Source organism: Typopeltis vanoorti, chromosome 11 (genome assembly GCF_054136105.1).
Source record: "Typopeltis vanoorti isolate ZY-2024b chromosome 11, IOZ_Tvanoo_1.0, whole genome shotgun sequence".
NCBI classification, from domain to species: domain Eukaryota; kingdom Metazoa; phylum Arthropoda; class Arachnida; order Uropygi; family Thelyphonidae; genus Typopeltis; species Typopeltis vanoorti.
The window spans coordinates 78356518-78374535 of record NC_143559.1 but is presented as its reverse complement, the minus strand read 5'-3'; the positions used below and the strand labels follow the sequence as shown (position 1 = coordinate 78374535).

Genomic DNA, 18018 nt, shown 5'->3' with positions numbered 1-18018 from the left:
TGCAGTATGCACCTTTATTGTCCTTGCACCAATAATCTCCTAATCAACCAGTCATTTTTCCACAAAATGTTCTTTGCCTGTAAAACATGAACGTAAATTATTATTAGCATCAGAGACCTCAAGGGAGTCAAGGACTCATTGAAGGAGGTCATACATCATTCCCACTAAATGCATTCACTGCTTTGATAGGCAAACCTTTCCACTCACTCACTCCTCTGAGGAAAAAAAAACTAGTTTTCTCTCTCTCTATTAACTGCACACAAACTTAACTTCCATGGATGACCCCTTGTTCTCTCACTACCTTCCATGTAACAAAAAATTTCAACTGATATCCTCTAACATCCTTTCAGAAATTTATAGACTTCCATCATATGAACACTCTTTCTCCTGTTTGCTGGTGTGTGTGTGTGTGTGTGTGTGCAGTCCACATACTTTGTCTGTCCTCTTAATCCCAATATCATCTTTGTAACTTCTTTGCAGCCTTTCCACAGGTGCAGCCATGTAAATGTCTTATAAAGAGGCAAAATGAATTATTTTGCTTATGTTCATGTTCATTTCAATAATGCAGTGATCCTTTTAGTCATATTTGCATTTTTTGCTATGTGAACTTTGAGCCCAATATCTCCAGCCTCATCTGTTTCTCCAAGCACAATCTCATCAATATTATGTGCTGTTGTATATGTTCTCATTCAAAAGTGCATAACTTTACACTTACTAACATTTGAGTTGACTTCCATTATCTTTTACCCATATTTCCTGCCTATTCAAATCATTCTGTAAATGCTGTTTATCAGTAGCATCCTTGATTATTGTGCTTGTCTTAGCATCAGCAAAATAGTTGAAAATCTTCTGTTGGGTTCTTCCCATTATCATTAACATATAGTGGAACAACAGTGGTCTAAGGACTAATCCCTGGGGTACACTACTTAACAACTTAAATCTGGCAAATTCACATCCATAAAATCATAAACTGGAGAATACTGGATTTGAATAAAACTATTGACCAGTATTCTCCACTTTAGGCAACAGCCTTTCATGTGATATCCTATCAAATGTCTTAGCAAAGTCCAACAGTCAGTGGTGTAGCTAGAGCTTTTGCTGCCCCTCTCAATACACACCAAAAGTGCTACAGAAAGTCAAAATGATGTATAGGGTAAGGTTCAAAGTGCCACCTGGGGCGGATCGCCCCCCCCCCCAAGCTATGCCATTGCCAACAGTGCCATGGTGTATCCGTTCCCTTTATCCAACTCTGCTTAACATTATTATAAAATATGAGCAATTATTCAGACATGACCTACCTTTCAGTAAACACATTTCTTTGTGCAAGTTCTTCCCAACTTCTCTAAAATCTTCCCAATCATTCTAGAGATATTGATGAGTAGACAGACACACCAGTTTTTTGCCTACCCTTGTGCAATGGTATTATCATACATTCTTTCCATTCCTATGGGATCTCTTGAGCTGAGACTCAAATTATAGATGTCAAGGGTCTAGTTTCAGCTGAACATTCCTTTAGTATATGTGCTGATGTCCTATCTGTCTCTATTGCTGAATTCTTTTCCAGGTATGCAACAGATTTTGCATATCTATTTCTTCATCCAGTGTAATAGTAGCCCTATGCACTCTATTACATACACTAGGTTGATAATAGATCTTAGTGAAGTGATCATTCATGTACAACAAATATGCATATATTCATGCATTTTTTTTACAATCCTATCAGACTGCAGACATAAGACTATCTTATTCTGCCAGTGTGAGGGCAGATATTGCTAAAATTTATGACCATTCCATGAGTATTCAACGATCTAAACTTAGAAGAAAAAAAGAATATTTCTAGAATGGTTTGTTTAGAGTCTGCGCGGTTAGCCTAGTGGCTATGCGCTTCGCAACCATATGCCTGGGGAAGGAGTGTCCTAGGTTCGATTCCCGTCGGTGACGCGAGGAGCTGAAGGATCTTCCTCAGCCATAGCCAAGTTAGCCAGTCTTGGGCGTGGACAGCAGGGTTTTTTCCCCAGTTTATTCTGGGGTTTTTCATCCCGCAAAGCAGGCAAACTGGCCTTGAGAACTCAACACTACAGGCCATAGGATACACCGGGGCATAAGGCTGACCACCTTATCCTGTAAACGGAGTGAGGTCCGATGATTAATGGACCCTCGACACCGCAAGGTAAAAGAGGGTATAAGGAAGATGATGATGATGATGATGGTGGTTTGTTTAGAGCTGTGGATGTGCTCCCTCCCCTCCCCCATAAAAATATTATGAACATTTCCAATTATTATTATTTTTCAATTTAATGTGTATTTTCTGCAAAACTTTCGGAATTGCATAATAGCTCTTAAAAATATGATATTTTATATGTAAATTTATTTATGTATATATATGTAAATTTATTTTTTTTATTTAAAAAAAAATTTTTTTTTTTTCAGAGAAATAAACCAACCACAATGAGCCGTTTTTTTGCTGGATCAGAATCAGAAAGTGAATCGTCACAGTCTGAAGAAGAACCAATACCACAAAAGGCAACAGCTATAACTTCGTAAGTTTTCTCTGATAGAAAAGTAAATTCAATATGCATTTATTTTTATTTATTTATAAACCATTTTGCAGCTGTCATTTACTGTAATGATTCATAAATCTTCTCTTATTTACCAATGCCTTTTCACTAGTATTCTGGATATGTGTTATATGCGATAAAATATGTGCTTTATTTTTTTTATGAAATTAACAGTTCAAAATTTTGATAAATCAAAAAAAATTGGCAATACATAAATACAATGAAGTGGAAAAAGCAAAAAAATTCTGTGACTAGTTTGTGTCAACATAACATCAGCATAAGCCACACTGGATGATGATGATGATGATGATCATATGGAAAATCTTCACTGTTTTGTCACCTTAACACTTTTTCCAATCCTGTAATGAGACCAGCACATGAAGAAACCTATCACTAACACCTCCCCCCCCCCCCAATAACTGAACTGAAAATGATATCAGGAGCATGAAAACAAAAAGCATAATAAAGAAAGAGCTAAAACCTAAAAAGTGTGTAATTATTAATTTATAATTAAAACCAAAATTTTTTCTAAACAGCCTATCAACTTTGTAATATAAAAATCAGTTCACTAATAGGAAATCACTATATGATCATCAAGTAGTGGTTACTTGGAGTTTAACCTTTGGGTCACTTTGTGAGGTATAGTTATAGCATGCATCACAGCACAGAAAGAACAATAACAGTTCACTTGAAGTACTGGGAATCCTTTTCTGCAATAGACCTCAAGATGGGTTGTTGCTGTTTTTACTTAAGCAAAAACCATATTATTTTACCTATATCTTCATGGAGTTAAAGGACTTAATGTGGAGTCCCTAATTTTTCTCAGAACTCGTGGTCTCGGGTCTTGATTAAGTCTTATTTCTAATCTAGCTCTCAGAATTGGTTTGAACACATTCTTGTATACAGCTAGTTTAAATTTTTTTTTTTTTTACTAATTTCTCTTACTTATCCCATATAAGTTGATTTGGTAGACTCCATTATACTATCCTTGCTTATTATTTTCATATTTAGCTCACTATATATAAAATCTGCACTAAAAATTGTGCTTAAATAGTTGAAATGATTTACTTGTCCTATACATTCTCCATTCCAGATGCAACTGGTGTTTTTATTATTTCTGCACATATTCATAAGCAGGATTGATAAGTACATGTGGAACAATTTCCACTACCCCACAGTCCCAGGGTAGTGGAAAACACAGTAAACAGTTAAAAAATTTGGCTGGATAAGTTTTATCCATGGGTTCTCCATTCATGATGCATTTGATGTTTTCATTGTTACAATAAAGTACTTGCTAAGTTCAGTATTGTCAGTTTTGATAACAGGCCTAATGCCACTTCATAATGATTGTATACATGACGAATTAACAGTGGAAGTAATGTATGCCCTTGTCTCACACCAATTTAACATCAAGTCATCTTCATGTTGAAGCTATTAATAGAATATTGATTTATTAATGAACTAAATTCCATACTTACAGGCAGGACTCCAGAAATACATATTAAATCTAGTATCCACAAAAAAAAGATTTTACTCTCGCAAGCCAAACTCGTGTTTCATGATGCACTCAGTCATGTGTGATCCAGTCTTTGACTTGTCTTTGCATGATAATTACATAAGATTTTCAAGCATTTAATTACACTAAGCTGAATTCATGTTATGAGCTGTGAAAATAGCTTAGGATAATAACTATATTATGACTGTGCACTTACGAGGGTTGTTCGATAAGTCTGTGCAAAAATGAAGAAAACAATTTTTTTTTGGACAAACATTTTTTTTTTTTTTTCAACATAGTCTCCTTTGAGGTCTGTACACTTAGTCCAACGATGCTCGAGTTTTTTGATCCTGTCCGTATGATTTGTCCAACTCTTCAAAATAGGCAGTTGTTTTGGCAATCACCTCATTGTTTGATGAAAATCTCTTTCCTGGCAGCCATTTTTTTCATGTTTGGAAACAGATAGTAGTCCGAGGGAGCCAAATCTGGAGAGTAGGTGGGGGGGATGCAAAAGGATTTCGTACCGTAAATCGAACAGTTTTGCAACAATTCACACGTTGATGCGTTTGATCCAGTGTGAGCAAACGCGGTACCCATCTTGCGAGTAGTTTCTCATATTTAAATGTTCATGTAAAATATTATGTATGTGGTCATTTGAGATTCCCACAGCCTTAGCAATTTATGCACCTTCACACTTCTATCATTCATCACAATATCATGGTTTTTTTCAATAATTTCTGGAGTAGTGACCTCAACAGGGGGTCCAGAATGTTCAGCATCACTTGTGCTCATATGGCCACTTCGAAAGTTACTAAACCACTTATAAACCATTCTAATCGAAAGTACAGACACACCATAATGTTTATCAAGCTTAGCTTTGGTTTAAAACAAAGACAGAAGTAAGGCAAGGTTGTATACTCTCCCCTACTACGTTTTTAATTGTCATAGACTAGACCAGGTAATGAGAAAAGTATCTCATGGAAATACAGGATTACAATGGTTACTTCACAACAACTCCACGATCTAGATTTTGCAGATGATATCTGCTTACTTTCACAGAAGCACCAACATATAGAACAAAAAACAACAACATTTGTAGAAACAGCCAAAAAAGTTGATCTTAAGATAAATAAAAATAAAACAATGTTGATGAAAATAAATGCAAAGCCAAATAAACAAATAACAATAGAAGAAATACCACTTAAAGAAGTAGAACAATTTATATATACCTTGGTTCAATAGTATCAATAAAAGGAGGAACTACTGAAGATATAAATAGAAGGAAACAGCTTTCTTATTCAACTTTCAGCCAACTTAGAAGTATTTGGAAAAACAAGAATTTGTCTATAAAAACTAAAATGAGAATATTTAACTCAAATGTAAAGGCAATCCTAATTATGGATCAGAAACGTGGATGTTAAACAAAAAGGTAGTTAACAATGTCCAGGTCTTCCTAAACAAGCATTTAAGAATGATACTGGGAATATATTGGCCAAAATAAATATCAAACGAAGAACTATGGCAGAGAACAAACCAGAAACCCATGTTGCAACAGATATGTGAAAGGAAATGGAGATGGTTGGGGTATGTGTTGAGGAAAGAAGATAAAATAATAGGAAAACAGGCTTGATTATACCATATTTCTGGCAAAGGTGATGATGAGAGTTAGAATCAATGTATTTAACAGTATGAGTTGGTTTTCTATATACTGAGAACATCTAGAAATGGACAAACAGTTCGATCTGTAAAAATTCATGTTGAAGAACATCAAGAGTACATTTCTCTTAAAGAACCCAACAAATCCAGTTTAGCAAATCACATTTTATCTACAAAACACAAGATTCAGTGGAACAAAACCAAAATGCTACACAAAAATTACTTTCTTCTGGAAAGGTTCTACAAAGAAAGCTGTGAAGCACACATTCATAACCCAAGCCTGAACAAAAGTGATTGCCTAAAACGTTCTCAATTTTGGGAAGTTATATTATCTAATACTCACCATTCATGTGTTCCTTAATAATTTATTTTGAATATCCATTAATGCAGGTGGAGCTATTCTTCTGCAGCCTATAGTGCAGGTAATAAAAGGTGCTTTCAATTAAATTGTTGTTCTTTTTAGAGTTTTCCTATAACTGTATTTACAATGGCTATGAAACTTACTCGAAAATTTTACAAATAAAAATATTAAATGCAAGTATTTCTGGTATTAACATTTTATGAAGAATTCTTCTGCTTACATCTCGATTTTTAGACAAAAACCAGTATTGTGATGCATAGTGGAATAAACAGAATATAATACTGTGAGAAAAATGAAGGGGATTTTTTGGAACTCAATAACCGATATTTATGAAATCTTTCATCTAGAAAGAAAAATAAAGTTGTGAACCTGGAATGAAATAAAATGATGGAAGAAAGTGAAGATGATTGGTTTATGTTATGACTTTTAGAGAAAACCCGCAACTGAAATGTTTTAAAATGATTCTTTAAAAGGAAACGCTCTAGTGTTCAAATTAAGGGTTTCAGATCCAGAAGTTTTATTTCTGTCTGTAAATAAAACAGTCATTGTGATGGTTTAAAAAAAAAAAAATTGTAAATTATGCAAAGAAAATAATAAATTTTGAAAGCGTTTAGAACAAGGCTGAAACACCATTTGTCTCTGATAACTCATCTGCGGCAAGTGAATTTCTGGAGCTTTGCTTGCAGGAAAAAATTTGCATTGCCTGGTGGAAGATCACACTGCTTTACTTTATTTCCTTTGTTTGGAAATCCTGAAGTGACTTGAAAAAGGTTGTTTGGTGTATGGAGCAGGGTTTTTAGATTATATATAAATAAATAATTAATTAATAGGGAAAAAAATTCTTAGTCACTAAGAATTTTTCTAAGAATAGTCACCAAGTGACTAAGATCCTTTCTCATGGTACTTGCCATTGCTGTAAAAAATCTTTCCTGTGCTGCGTTTTTATATGATGAAATACAGGTATACCCTCATCATACAAGATGTTAGGTTTCCAGACCACGGTTATATAGCAAATTACTGGTTTAAAATATTATTTTTAAGCAGTCATATATGACATTTTGATCACTCCTATACCTCATTCAGTTTTCAAAGTGAAGCCCTGTGCTAGAAGAAGTGGTAGGGTTACAGATGCCCTTTTCACAAAGAATTAGTAGGACAATCACAAACATTCATGCCTTAGGTGGGATTAACTTACATCAGTTCCGTAAATGAAAAATTTAGAATAATTTTCGAAAACATAAAAGTTAATTTAAATAGTTTGGCTTAAGAGAACACACCAACTAGTTTGGGCATCCTTTTACACTATTAAAAGTTTTTCCATTTTGGCAATAAGATTATCATTTATGGACAACTTTAGTATTAACTAGTATAGCACTTTTCATTTTAACTATACCAAAGTAAGTTTATCCAACCTCTATTCTTGCATCACTTTCCATTATGTCTGTCACTGCACTATTTTCACCTGCATGATGGACCTGCCAATATTAGAGAGCTTATCTGTAAAAATCTCATATAAATGTTTTACTTATGTCCGTTTTTCACAATATTATATATGCTGAGTAAAACTTTCATTAATGAGAAATATGTTCGTGTTATATATAAAATATAATCTAAAAACATATATGTATGTGTTTGCATTTATTAATGCATTTGTATATGTTAGGTTTATCGAAACTGCGATGTTGAAAGCAGTAGCATAATAAAAGAATCTTAAATGTAGTTGTAAGTAGTAAACTTGCTTACCATGTATAGGTTATCCTTAAGGAATACAATAATTTTGATTTATGCTGTTTTAATAGTATTTATATTACACTTGTAGCATGCAGCAGCTGTTACTCGAGTTATGCTTTTAACCTTGGTAATGGACTCAATTTATGTGAAAGAGAACCAGATGAACTATGGGAAGAGATTACAGATATAATTAAAACAGAAGCAAAGAAGAATATTCCAACAGTTTGTAAGAAAAAGAAGTCCAAATGGCTGTCAGAAGATGCCATCAAAACTACTCAGGAAAGGAGGAAAATGAAGGCCACAGGAAGTATGGCATTTGAATGCAGAGTTTCAATGACAAGCCAGAAGAGACAAGGAAAAATACTTTAACCAGGAATGCCAACAAATAGAAGACCAAAACAAGAAAGGAAAAACAAGAGATCTTTTCAAAAAGATCAGAGAACTAGCAGGGAAGTTTAGTGCCAAGGTGACAATATTGAAAACTAAACATAAAGGATATCTTACAGAAGCTGCAGACATCAAAGAAAGATGGAAAGAGTATACAGAGTCCCTTTACAGAAAGGACTCCAAAATTACTAAAAAATTTGAAGAGCAGGATTATACATAGGAGCCAGTACCAGTGGAGAGTGAAGTGAGGTGGGCACTACAACAGCTATCCAGTGAGAAGGCACCAGGAGGAGATGGAATACCTATTGAGCTGCTCAAAGCCCTGGGAGAAGAGGCAGTTAAAATTTTAACAGCTCTATGTCAGTGAATTTGAATTACAACTACATGGCCTAGGGAATGGAAAAAATTGGTTTATATACCTTTATTGGAGAAAGGCGATGTAAGAGAGTGCGAAAATTACAGAACTATAGCACTGATTTCTCATGCAAGTAAAGTTTTACTTAAGATGGTTCAGAAAAGACTAGAACCATTCATGAATAGAGAAATGCCAGTTGAACTGGCAGGATTTCAAAAAGGCAGAGGAACAAGAGATCAAATCGGCAATGTGAGATGGATAATAGAAAGAGCACAGGAATATCAAAAGAATGTTTACCTTTGTTTCCTTGACTATAGCAAGGCTTTTGAATCTGTAGATCATGTGAAACTGTGGAATGTGTTAAGAACAATGGTGGTCCCAGAGCATTTCATTATCCTTCTCAGGAATCTTTATTATGAACAAGAAGCTACTGTCTGAACAGATCTTGGAGAAACTGAGTTTTCACAATAGGTAAAGGGGTGCGACAAGAATGTATTTTATCTCCATACCTGTTTAACTTGTACAGCGAATACATTTTAAGAATGGCAGGGCTGGAGGAATCTTCATTTGGAATTAAAATTGATGGGGAAAATATTAATAATTTGAGGTATGCAGATGATACTACCTTGCTAGCAGAATGCAAAGAAGATTTGGAGGAACTTATTATGAAAGTTAAAGAAGAAAGTGCTAAATATGGTCTTAAACTTAACCTCAAGAAGACAAGCGTTATGGCAACATGTGAACTTAATGATTTTGGAGTAGATGGAGAGAAAATGGAAGCAGTTGACAATTTTGCCCTCCCTTTTCATTCATCATCAAATTCCTGCCATGTACTCTCAAGGGGTGTACAGGATATGATAGTACTACATGAAAAATTTACATCATTACTAATTTCCTATCTACAATTTTCCTCCAAATCATTCTGTTACCGTCAAGACTCCAACATTATCAGATCTGTTATTTCTATCTTCTAAGGCACTTTTTACCTTATCAATTCATCTTCCTCTGGGTCTTTTTCCTGTCAAACTGGCAGAGAACATTTGTTTTGCTAATCTTTCCTCTCACATTCTGTGAGAGGAAAGATTAACAAAACAAATGTGACCATACCACCTGACATTAGCTCTTCTAACGCATTCCTGGATTGTGACAATGTTAAGTTCTTTCCTAATATACTAATTTTTAATATGATATTGCCATTGATGCCATCTGTTCATGCCCCTAATCTTTCTCAGTACTTGTATATCTAGGTTCTCTAGTCTTTGGTCAAGTGTTTTACTTCTGACCCAGCTCTCAGATTCATAAATTAAAATTGGTTTGAACACTGTATTGTATACTGCTAATTTAGGGTTTTGACTAATTTCTCTCTTATTCCATATAAATTTATTCAGTTGACATCCCACCATACCAGCTTTGTTGATTCTGTTGTCTATTTTTATATTTAATTTACCATCTTCACTAAAAATCGTGCCTCTGTAGCTGAAATGTTTTAGTTGTTCTGTAGGTTCTCCATTCACAGTGCAGTTGATATTTTCAATGCTTCTGCCTATTTTCATTGTCTTTGTCTTGTTATTGCTGACCTTTATACCGTATCTATTACAAGTTATTCAATTTAGTCAGGGAATCTTGCAGACTTCTATCGGATTTATTTCGAAGTATAGCATCGTCCTAATAAAGCAGAGCTGAGATCAACATCTGCAATTTTGATATCAGGTTTAAAACCACTTTTCTTCATACTGTGATTCATATTGATAATGAATAACAAATTGGATAACGTACATCCTTGTCTCACACCAGATGTAACATTAAACCATCCTCCTGTACTTTCTTCAATTCTAACTGCTGACTTACAACTCAAATAAACACTAATATTGCTTGATATAATACCCCATTGACACCATATAACTAGCATTTTGAATAGCTTCCCTCTTGGCACCTTGTCATATGCCTTTTTAAGATCTACAAAACTTAAATACAGATCTTTGTTATATTCCCATGATTTATCAACTATTTGTCATAAAGTGAAAATCTGATCCTGACACAGCCTCTATTTAGCATGAATCCAGCTTCTTCCTCACCAAGCTTTCCTTCCACAGTTCTTCTCAAACATCTCTCAAGTATACTGCAAAAATCTTACCAGGAACACTCGCTAGGGAAATGCCTCTGTAATTCTCCCATTTAGTTTTATTTCCCTTTTTATATATAGGTACTATGAGAGCCCTACTCCAATCATCCAGAATTTGTCCCTCTATGCAGTGCAGCCGTTGTACGACTTTTATACCACCATACTTGAACATTTTTGGTTTGCCTTTCCACATTATAGGCCTTAGATGGCTTTTTTCTGCTTCAAGTATGGATATGTATTCCTGACTGCATCCCTGTTGAGTATTTTTTACCACTGTGCTATCACTGCTTGTTTCATTTAGCAATTTTTCAAAGTAATTACTCCATACTTCAAGGATACCTTTTTCCAGTTTTCAGGTCAACTTTATAGTCTCTAATTCCTTTTACAGCACTCTTTCCTCCATTTCTGAGCTTCTTCAACAACTTCCAAAATATCTTGCCACTTGTTGATATTTATTTTCTGTGTTCTTCCCAAAGTCTTCTCATGACTTTTGTTTAGCTAGTTTTAGAGCACATGCCGACTTATTTGACAGGAGTTTTTTGATATGCTTTCTTCTTTTCCTTCATTGCCTCTTTAACTTCCTGTGTCCACCATGGAATTCTGATTTTTCTATCCTTGCAGACAACCTCATCACATGCCTCTCTGGCTGAATCAATCAATGTTTTCTTCAGGGCTTATCACTGAATCTCCAAGGTTTGGTTCCTGTTCTCAAACTCTTTCATTTTGTCTTAAATAATGTTTGTGTGTTTCAGTCTACAGTTTACACCTGAGAGCTGCTCAAGACTAAATGGTGATCACTTCCAATTTCAAATCCTCTGTATACGCTGGTGTCTTGCACCAGGGAGAAAACACCACTATCAACAATAACATAGTGAATGAGACTTTTCTTATTCTTTTGCTGCTTCTCTCCATGTGAATTTGTGCACATTTTTATGTTGGAATATCGTATTAGTAATAACCAGTCCATGTCCTGAGCAGAGATCCAACAGTTATTTGCCGTTATTATTAGCTTTGCTCTTTTCTCCAAATTTTCCCAAAATATTTTTGTATCTCTCACAATCATTTCCTACTTTGCTATTTAGATTCCCAACAAGGACCAACTTTTCATTTTTCACTGTGTCAGTTGTTTTCCATAAAGCCTCAAGAAATTTCTCCACTTCTACCGTAGCAGAACCTTCTGTGGAACCTTAAGCACAAATAAGTCTCATTGTCCAGTTCCTCATTATGATATTTGTCCACATCACTCTAGACTGCCTTCCATTAACAAAGATTGACCTGGTATTTAGTGATGAATCCTTCTTTTCCTTGATTGTCATTGCCTGAACATGACATTTTGTATTTATGGTGACACCCCATCTGGCATGAAATTCTGTCATGTTGTACTATCATTTATATTTTGGTTTAAGCCAATAAGAATACAATTAGGTTGGCTAAAACAAATTAAAACATCCTCATTCATTCAATATCCAGGTAGATACCCAAAGAGTGCACCACGAGAAGGTGAGGATTGGACATTAGGTCAGAAGTCCAGGTCGGTTCTCTACATTCCCTGAAAGGCTGTATGGAGGTATCCTCTCAGTTATACAGCTTTAACCACTAAGAAATTAGAAGAAGATTATTACTCGGAAAGAAAGCAATGACAAATTTAAGCAAGATCTTTAAAGCTAAAGATATTAGCCTCGCAACAAAAATCAGCATCATGAAAGCAATGGTATTCCCTGTGGTACTGCATAGATGTGAAAGTTGGACGCTGAGAAAGAGTGAAAGAAGGAAGGGTAGATGTGCATTTCAATTATGAGTTTGGAGACACTTATTAAGAATACCATCATCATCATCAAATTCCTGCCATGTACCCTCAAGGGGGGATGTACAGGATATGATAGTAGTACATGAAACATTTACATCATTATTAACTTCCTATCTACAATTTTCCTCCAAATCAGTCTGTTACTTGTCAAGACTCCAACATTATCAGATCTTATATTTCTCTCGTCTTAAGCACTTTGTACCATATCAATCCACCTGTATCTTGGTCTTCCTGTGGGTCGTTTTCCTGCCAACCTGGCAGAGAACACTTGTTTTGCTAATCTTTCCTCTCCCATTCTGTTTAAGTGACCATATCACCTGAGATTAGCTCTGCTAATCTATTCCTAGATGCTGACACTGTTAAATTCTTTCCTAATATTCTCGTTTTAATATGATATTGCCATTAATGCCATCTGTTCATGCTCTTAATCTTTCTCAGGACTCTCATATCTGCGGTCTCTAGTCTTTGGTCAAGTGTTTTACTTCTGACCCAGCTCTCAGATCCATAAGTTAAAACTGGTTTGAACACTATCTTGTATACAGCTAATTTAGTGTTCCGACTGATTTCTCTCTTATTCCATATGAATTTATTCAATTGACTTCCCACCATACCAGCTTTGCTGATTCTGTTGTCTATTTCCATATTTAATTTATCATCTTCACTAAAAATCGTGCCTAAGTAGCTGAAATGTTTTTCTTGTTTCACACATTTGCAACGCAGTTGACATTTTCAATGATTCTGCCTATATTAGCAATGGAGAGGTCATATTTACTTATATACAATCCAGAGTAATTTAATAATAAGGTGGTACACCTTTTGGCAACTCGTATAACTAAATATGACCTCTCCATTGCTTCTGCCGTAGTATCACCACTTCTGGGTGTGGCTCCCACTGACGAGACCTCAATAAAGGTCGAAACTGGTCTGGGTAGTGGCCCTTCCCTTAATGCATAGCATTATACATGTCTGCAAGGAGATGTGCATGTGCTTTGCATTATGGGAGATACTGAGACAAAGAGTGATGAGAGCTTTGTCCACCTTTACTGCGAGTTGCCTCAGTCTTGAAGATACTTCAGGTGCAAACGTTGTTTGCATACACTTGGGTAAAGGATTAAACTAAATTTATTATAGTCTAACCAAGTGGAAAATAAACTTCCAAGACAGTCACATAATCATAGTGGACCCTACACTAAGTAGGATGAAAGTGCTATAAAGAGGATGAAAATATACAATTTTAATTTTATTTTAGCATGCAACTTGGAGAGGATTCTTGTTTTTGTGGTTTTGGCACATTAACTAGAAAAGAATCATCATCACTAATAATGTAGGTAAACATTTCATATTTGGATTATAATGCCTCTAACATTTTCATGCATAAAGATGGCTAAATTCTATTATTGGAATTTTTTTCACTTGGCTATGCTACCGATTACATATTTGGTTTAATCCTTTATCCAAGTGTAAGCAAACAAAGTTTGCACCTGAAATATTTTCAGGACTGAGCCCACTCTTGGTAAACTTGATACTTGTCTTAGTATCCCATAATGCAAAACACGTATCCTTATGGGTATATATAATGCTGTGCATTATGGAAAGGATCACTACCCAGACCAGTTTCGACCTTCATTGAGTTCTCATCAGTGGGAGCTAGACCCAGAGGTGGTGATACTAAAGTGGAGGTAATGCAAAAGTATATGGTGATATGACTTTTGCATTACTATTTTGCATGTTAAAAAATCTACTTCTCACACCCTTTATGCAACTTCCGGGGATGGTGTCTCATTTTTCTTATATTAACCTTTATTCTTTTTTAAAATTCCTTTTGTATTAATATGGTAAAATCCCTAAACTATCTCTGTCATATTGCCTCTTTTCCTCCTATCAACCAAAATCTGCACTCTACATTCCCTCAATTACCCTGCATAACCTGCACTCCAAAATCCCTATATCTCTTTCGTCATTTGTCTCTTGATTCGCTCTCTAGTGTTTCTCCACATCACAATGAAAACTAGGTGACCAAATTTGAACACAATAGTCCACGTGTGGTTTGACTAATGTCTTACAGAGGCACCACCACCTTCTTAATCCCTACATATCAGTCTACTGTGTACTTCTTAAGATCATACTGGCAATATGATGTCCAGTCACTTCATATCACTTGCAGTGTGTCCCCTGGAACTTTAGTCCACTGTCGGCGATCACCCCTAAGATCCCAAATCGCATCCACTTCTTGAAGCACAGCTGCATCAGTACAGTATGCAGTATCTGCACCACAAACTTTAGCACTTTGCATATATTAATATTAAAATTATGATCCCACTCATTAGTCCAAGCTAAAAGTCTGTTCGAATCTTCCTGCAGCAAATTAACATCAGCAAACATTTTGAGCTCTCCAGTCAATCCACAGAAAATATCATTAACAAAGAAGCTAAACAGTAGGGGGCCCAAGAACAGAATACTAAGGCTCGCCACTTATCACTTTTCTAAGACACTGTTCCATCATACACAACTTGCTAGTATCATTCAGAAAGCCAATTCCATCTTCTGTAGCTTGGGCCCCTCCCCTACTGTATCAAATCTATCAAATGACTCTGCAAAGCCCAAAAATATTTTTGGAAGGATTGACAAAACACAATGGGAGAGGAGGAGGCATGTTTCTAATGATATTGGATGACTTGAATCCAGTTATGTTGAGACCTATGATTGTACTACTAGTAACAATATTTCATGTGCCAGTGAATTTGAAGCCATCTGGTGCGATGTGGAATCTCACAAGATCAATTACATAGTAGGGTTTTTCTACAGACCTGGTGGATTGGTTTCTAATGATAAAGAAATGTATTACCAAATAGAGATGATGGGCACAAAAAGAGTAATCATAATGGTAGACTTTGATTATCCAAATATTGATTGGATAGCAGTGAAATCTCATGAGAAGAATGAAACTGAATTTATTGAGCTGTTGTGAGACCACTTCCTCAAGCAGGATGTGACAGAAGGAACTCTAGGTCAAAGAGTGTGAAATTTGATTATAGTGTCACAGAATGTTTCAGTTAAAGACTTAACTATTCTGCCTATGGTTGGTGATGGTAATCATGTGGTGCTCACTTGGGAAGTGGCTAAGTTTATGAATGTTCCTTTCAGAAAAGGTTACATGCTGAACTACAAAGTAGGAAATTATGACCAACTGACAAGCATATATACAGAATTCAACGGAATGGTATTTGTTTCTAGATGGGAAGAATATCGACAGTGCAGGGGAAGCATTTAAATAAAAATACTTAAATGATGCAATATCAGAATGTGTCCTGAGAGTTCGAAGAATAAATAGGGTAGGAGTCAAATGGATGTGTAATCTTATTAAGTAAGAAATGGATGATGTGGAAGGATTACTGTGTGCATAAGGTTGGTGACAGTGATCATGTGGTGCTCACTTGGGAAGTGGCTAAGTTTATGAATGTTCCTTTCAGAAAAGGTTGCTGAAACATGCCAAACTACAAAGTAGGAAATTATGACCAACTGAGGAGTATATATACAGAGTTCAGCGGAATGGTATTGGTTGCTAGATGGGAAGAATAGCGACAGTGCACGAGAAGCATTTAACATGTCCATTATGAAAATTATAATCAGCAGGGTAAAATAGTCGCAACTGTTGTACGGAAAGTCTGCATAATAAAAACTCGCTCTGCAAGTTAAAGATAACCCACAAAAATTCTATCGATATGCTGCAAGTAAAAGAAAGAATGAATATGAAAGAATAACTCTTCTGAATGCAGATTATGTGAGGGTGACAGATGCAGAAGAGATTGTTCAATTAATGAGTGCCTTTTGCTAAAAGCTATCAACCTGATGTATGCAACATTGAGTTCACTGCTACCTCTTCACTGAATGAAGAAACTCAGGTGCATGAAGAGGAGATGTTAGAGCTGTTGCACCAACATTTTTTCACAAAATTCATTTTGTGAAAAAAAGTTGAAAAAAAATTCATTGGGCTATCAGCATGGGTGCTAAAAAAAAGTTTTCAGCTGCATTGGCTATTTCTTTGACCAGGCTATATAATTTGAGCCTCAGAACAGGAAAGATTTTCACAAGAATGGAAAGAATGTAATCCCATCACATAAGGATGGTGCGAAGAGTGGTGTATCCAACTATTGACCAACCAGTATCTCTGAAGTGGTGGTGAAAATTTTGTTAAAATTGTTTAAGGCTTGCATTCAGAAATGGGTTGACAGGGAATTTCTACTTTGCAATAATAGCCTGAGTTTACTAAGGGAAGGTCATGTTTTAGCAACTTGCTCACATTCTGTAATAATGTTACCATTGAACTAGACAAGGAGAATGAATAGACCATGATACTTTTGCATTTTGCTAAGGCTTTTGACAGAATACAGCATGGAAGACTTGCATAAATTGGAGAATATGGGTTTGGATTATGGGGTGTTTGAGGGTCAAAGCTATATAACTGAGAGGAGACCCCCACATAACCTTTAAAGGAATGTGGAGAACCGATCAGGCTTCTGACCTAATGTCCAATCGTCACCTTCTCGTGGTGCACCCTGTTAGGTATCTACCTGGATACTGAACAAATGAGGATGGGCTAGCAATTTGGAAAAGGAGGAGTAGCCATATTATTCAACACTAAATACAAGGCTAATCTTCTTGAATGGCAGGCAGTCTCAAGTAGAGTGATGTGGGAAAATATAAGAATGGGTAACTGCACAATGAGACTTATTTTGCCTATGGTCCCACAGAAGGTCCTACTAAGATAGAAGTGGAGGAATTTTTAGAGAAAGCAACTGACACAATGAAAAGGGAAAAGTTGATCCTTGGGGATCTAAATAGCAGAGTAGGAAATGATTGTCAGACATACAAAAATATATTGAGAAAATTTTGAGAAAAGAGCAAAGCTAATAATAATGGCAAATATCTGTTGGATTTCTGCTCAGGACATGGACTGGTTATTACTAACAATGTTTTGCATGATTAGATATAAATAGTGTATTATATTGGTGGGCTAATCAGGCTAGGGATCTTGGAGTGTTAGTAGATAGGAAGTTGTAGTGCAGGGACCATGTAGCAGAGATTGCAGATACAATTCAAAAGATAATTGCAATGCTGAAATGATCTTTCACATGTAAAGATGCAGATGTCATTTTGCCTCTAGAAGGCCTTGATAAGACTTCACTTGGACTATTGTGTGTAGGTCTGGTCTCCTGGTTTCCATTGTGATTCTGATATAGTGGAGAGACTGCTAAGGAGAGTTTTAAAAATGATATCAGGATAGTGAAATACTGTTTATGAAGACAGATTGAGAATTTGTTGACTGCAGGCACAGGAGAAAGGGGTGATATGATTGCGACTTACAAACTTCTGAAAGGGTCACACAGGATTTCAGTTGATAGGTTTTTCATTTTATGGAGGGTGTGGAAAGGACAAGAAGGCATCCTTGGAAGCTGAGAATGAATGCCTCTAAGAAGAGGGTGAGGGCTAAATTTTTCTCTCATAGGGTGACGTGTGATTGGAATGAATTGCCCTTGGATGTTGAG

At 35.8% G+C, this 18018-nt stretch overlaps 1 protein-coding gene across 2 annotated transcripts in view; it reads left to right on the top strand.

Annotated features, from left to right (window-relative positions):
- Positions 1–18018, top strand: part of eIF3c (eukaryotic translation initiation factor 3 subunit c) — a 202031-nt gene that overhangs the window by 7715 nt on the left and 176298 nt on the right. For both annotated transcript variants that reach the window (XM_090400058.1, XM_090400059.1), the window contains exon 2: positions 2431–2540. In XM_090400058.1, the coding sequence (XP_090256184.1) occupies positions 2449–2540 (92 nt within the window). In that variant the 5' untranslated portion in view covers positions 2431–2448. The remainder of the gene's footprint in view (positions 1–2430; positions 2541–18018) is intronic.